General features: G+C 31.7%; 1 protein-coding gene across 1 annotated transcript; it reads left to right on the top strand.

The window, feature by feature from the left end:
• Nucleotides 1-6: 6 nt before the first annotated feature.
• On the top strand, nucleotides 7-1899 carry LOC112456279. The gene is made up of 4 exons (XM_025018707.1): nucleotides 7-87; nucleotides 360-482; nucleotides 977-1094; nucleotides 1627-1899. Exons 1-4 carry the CDS (start codon nucleotides 85-87, stop codon nucleotides 1890-1892), a joined length of 510 nt encoding a protein of 169 aa, XP_024874475.1. The 5' UTR covers nucleotides 7-84; the 3' UTR covers nucleotides 1893-1899.
• The last annotated feature ends 268 nt before the right edge of the window (nucleotides 1900-2167 follow it).

Below are 2167 nucleotides of genomic sequence, written 5' to 3'. Positions count from 1 at the left end.
GGACTATGTCCTTATCAAAGCAAACGGAGAGCTCGTTTAATAAGAGCTGTTTTAACGGTCACCTTGCTAATAAGTATAGTTTGGATGGTACACAGTTTTAGAAAATAGTATTTTTTCAATTTAATATTAGATATTTTTCATACTAGAAGATTAGAAATAACGTTCTCACAGTATTAGAAAAAAAAATAGAATATATACTCAGAAATCAAATTACAGTTTTATCGAAATTATAACGAAATATAATTAGAAATTTCTTGCTCTTCATGAGAGAAATTTGGTCGCGCAAATGTGTCCCCAATAACTGTTTCTCGATGAAATTATTTCTTTGTTCTTATTAAGAGTTAATAACATCTTACTAGATTAATAGCATATTTATTACATCTGACATCACTATGGATTATATAGTGGATTGGATACCGATGTTTCTAATTGTATTGGGTGGTCTGAGCAACTTGTATACGCGTGTCATACACGTGGACAAAGTAAGCTGCATAGATTCTCTACCAATTTGTGTTTCTTATTACTTAAATTTAATAGAATGTATCATTTGTTTCTAATACATAAAAACCTAAGTTGTCACTCATTTTTAAATAGATAGATAACTCATTTTTAGAAATAGACAAAATTACTATTGTATATACCTATATTTCACTCTGTTTTACTCTCTGGAACGTTATTTAGCTTAATCCAATTAAGCCAATTAAGACACTGACTTGCAATTACCTTCTTTATTACTCATCGCCATAGATAATTTGATAAGCAATAAGAGATAAAAGTAAAACGAAGTAAATGTGACAAGAAAAAAATTATATCACAGCCAAAATATGTAACATTACTTTCGTAAATCTTTTGAAATTAGAATTACCTATTACAATTATGTTAACGTATCAATGAGACTTAATGTATTAGATGTCTATCGATTCTTTTACTATTTTGAAATACATGATCATTTATTTATCGCTCTACTTTCTTTTAGTTTAGAGTATTATTCGAGCGTATGTCGAAAGACTGGGCGTTGCAAAAGACACACGATGAGACTAGGATTATGCACGAGCATGCCGAGGCCTCAAGATTATTCACACTCCGTTACTTAAGTAAGAGAAACCTTAAATTTGTCTCTTTTTACAGAAGAAAAAGACAGGCGTTTTTTCTTGCGAGATCAAGATTACATTTCTGTGTATAAGACTGACAAGAGACACAACACAATAGTGCTATTGCATTATAAGCATTCAACATATTTATCATGTGTAACCTCTTACTAGAGTTTATTTAGAATTCAATTTTTATATCACATTAAGGTATTGTCTGATATCAAGCCTTCAAACCATCAGAGCTTGGATTTAATTTCAAATAAACATTATTAATAGCAGAAATAATGTTTATGTGAAAATTAAGTCCTATTTTGGACATATTTTCGGTATTTATGTTTGTTTTAATCTTGCAGCTTTTACAAATATCCTTGCTGTCTCTTGAAAAATTTGGTGCAAAGTCAATCATACGATATTTTTGCAAAACCAAAAGATTAATATGTCTAATATATCATTGCAATTCAAACTTACACACGCATATGTATCGCTCTGATGCTAAAAGTTATATTAATAAATTTACAATTACCGAATTTTTCAGGCCTGACGTATATAGCCATAGGGATATACAGCATGTGGATGTTGACACCGGAAGTCCTCGACATTATGTCGCCTATGAACGAATCTCGCCCGCGGAGGCAACCTATTGATATTCAATTTGTTGTCAATGAGGAGAGATATTTTTACGTCGTTCGGTACCAAACGTGTCTTGTATTTGTCATCCTGCCTTTAATTTATGTCGGCTGTTCCACTCTATTTGTGACTCTCACGCAACACGTTTGCGGAATGTGCAAGTTGATGGGGTAAGAAATTTATTCCTCGCGTAATTTACTACTATTTGCGAAAGAGCAGATGACTCTAATGTAAGATTACTTGAAAAAGCGGAGCGTCGGTATTATCTCTAAATCTAAACTTGTCTATCAGTTTTCGTGTTTGTGCGACACATATATCTCTCTAAAATAGTTTTCTTCTCATATTTTTAAAATTTTTTATTATTTTGTTTCTTTTTCTCGATATCTTTCACGCAAATGCTAAACAGCCGTCTTATCTCGGTAGCACGACTAAATATCTGCGACAAAATA

Source organism: Temnothorax curvispinosus, unplaced genomic scaffold (assembly GCF_003070985.1).
Source record: "Temnothorax curvispinosus isolate PA1 unplaced genomic scaffold, ASM307098v1 QBEX01006724.1, whole genome shotgun sequence".
Taxonomy (NCBI): Eukaryota; Metazoa; Arthropoda; class Insecta; order Hymenoptera; family Formicidae; genus Temnothorax; species Temnothorax curvispinosus.
The sequence above is the reverse complement of the archived record's forward strand: the minus strand, read 5'-3'. Positions and strand labels throughout refer to the sequence as shown.

What these genes read in the sequence shown, in the direction of transcription:
- LOC112456279 (XM_025018707.1), top strand. An exon ending in GTGTCATACACGTGGACAAA is followed by an intron (nt 483 to 976) that starts GTAAGCTGCATA and finishes ACTTTCTTTTAG; the next exon opens with TTTAGAGTATTATTCGAGCG. An exon ending in ATTCACACTCCGTTACTTAA is followed by an intron (nt 1,095 to 1,626) that starts GTAAGAGAAACC and finishes CGAATTTTTCAG; the next exon opens with GCCTGACGTATATAGCCATA.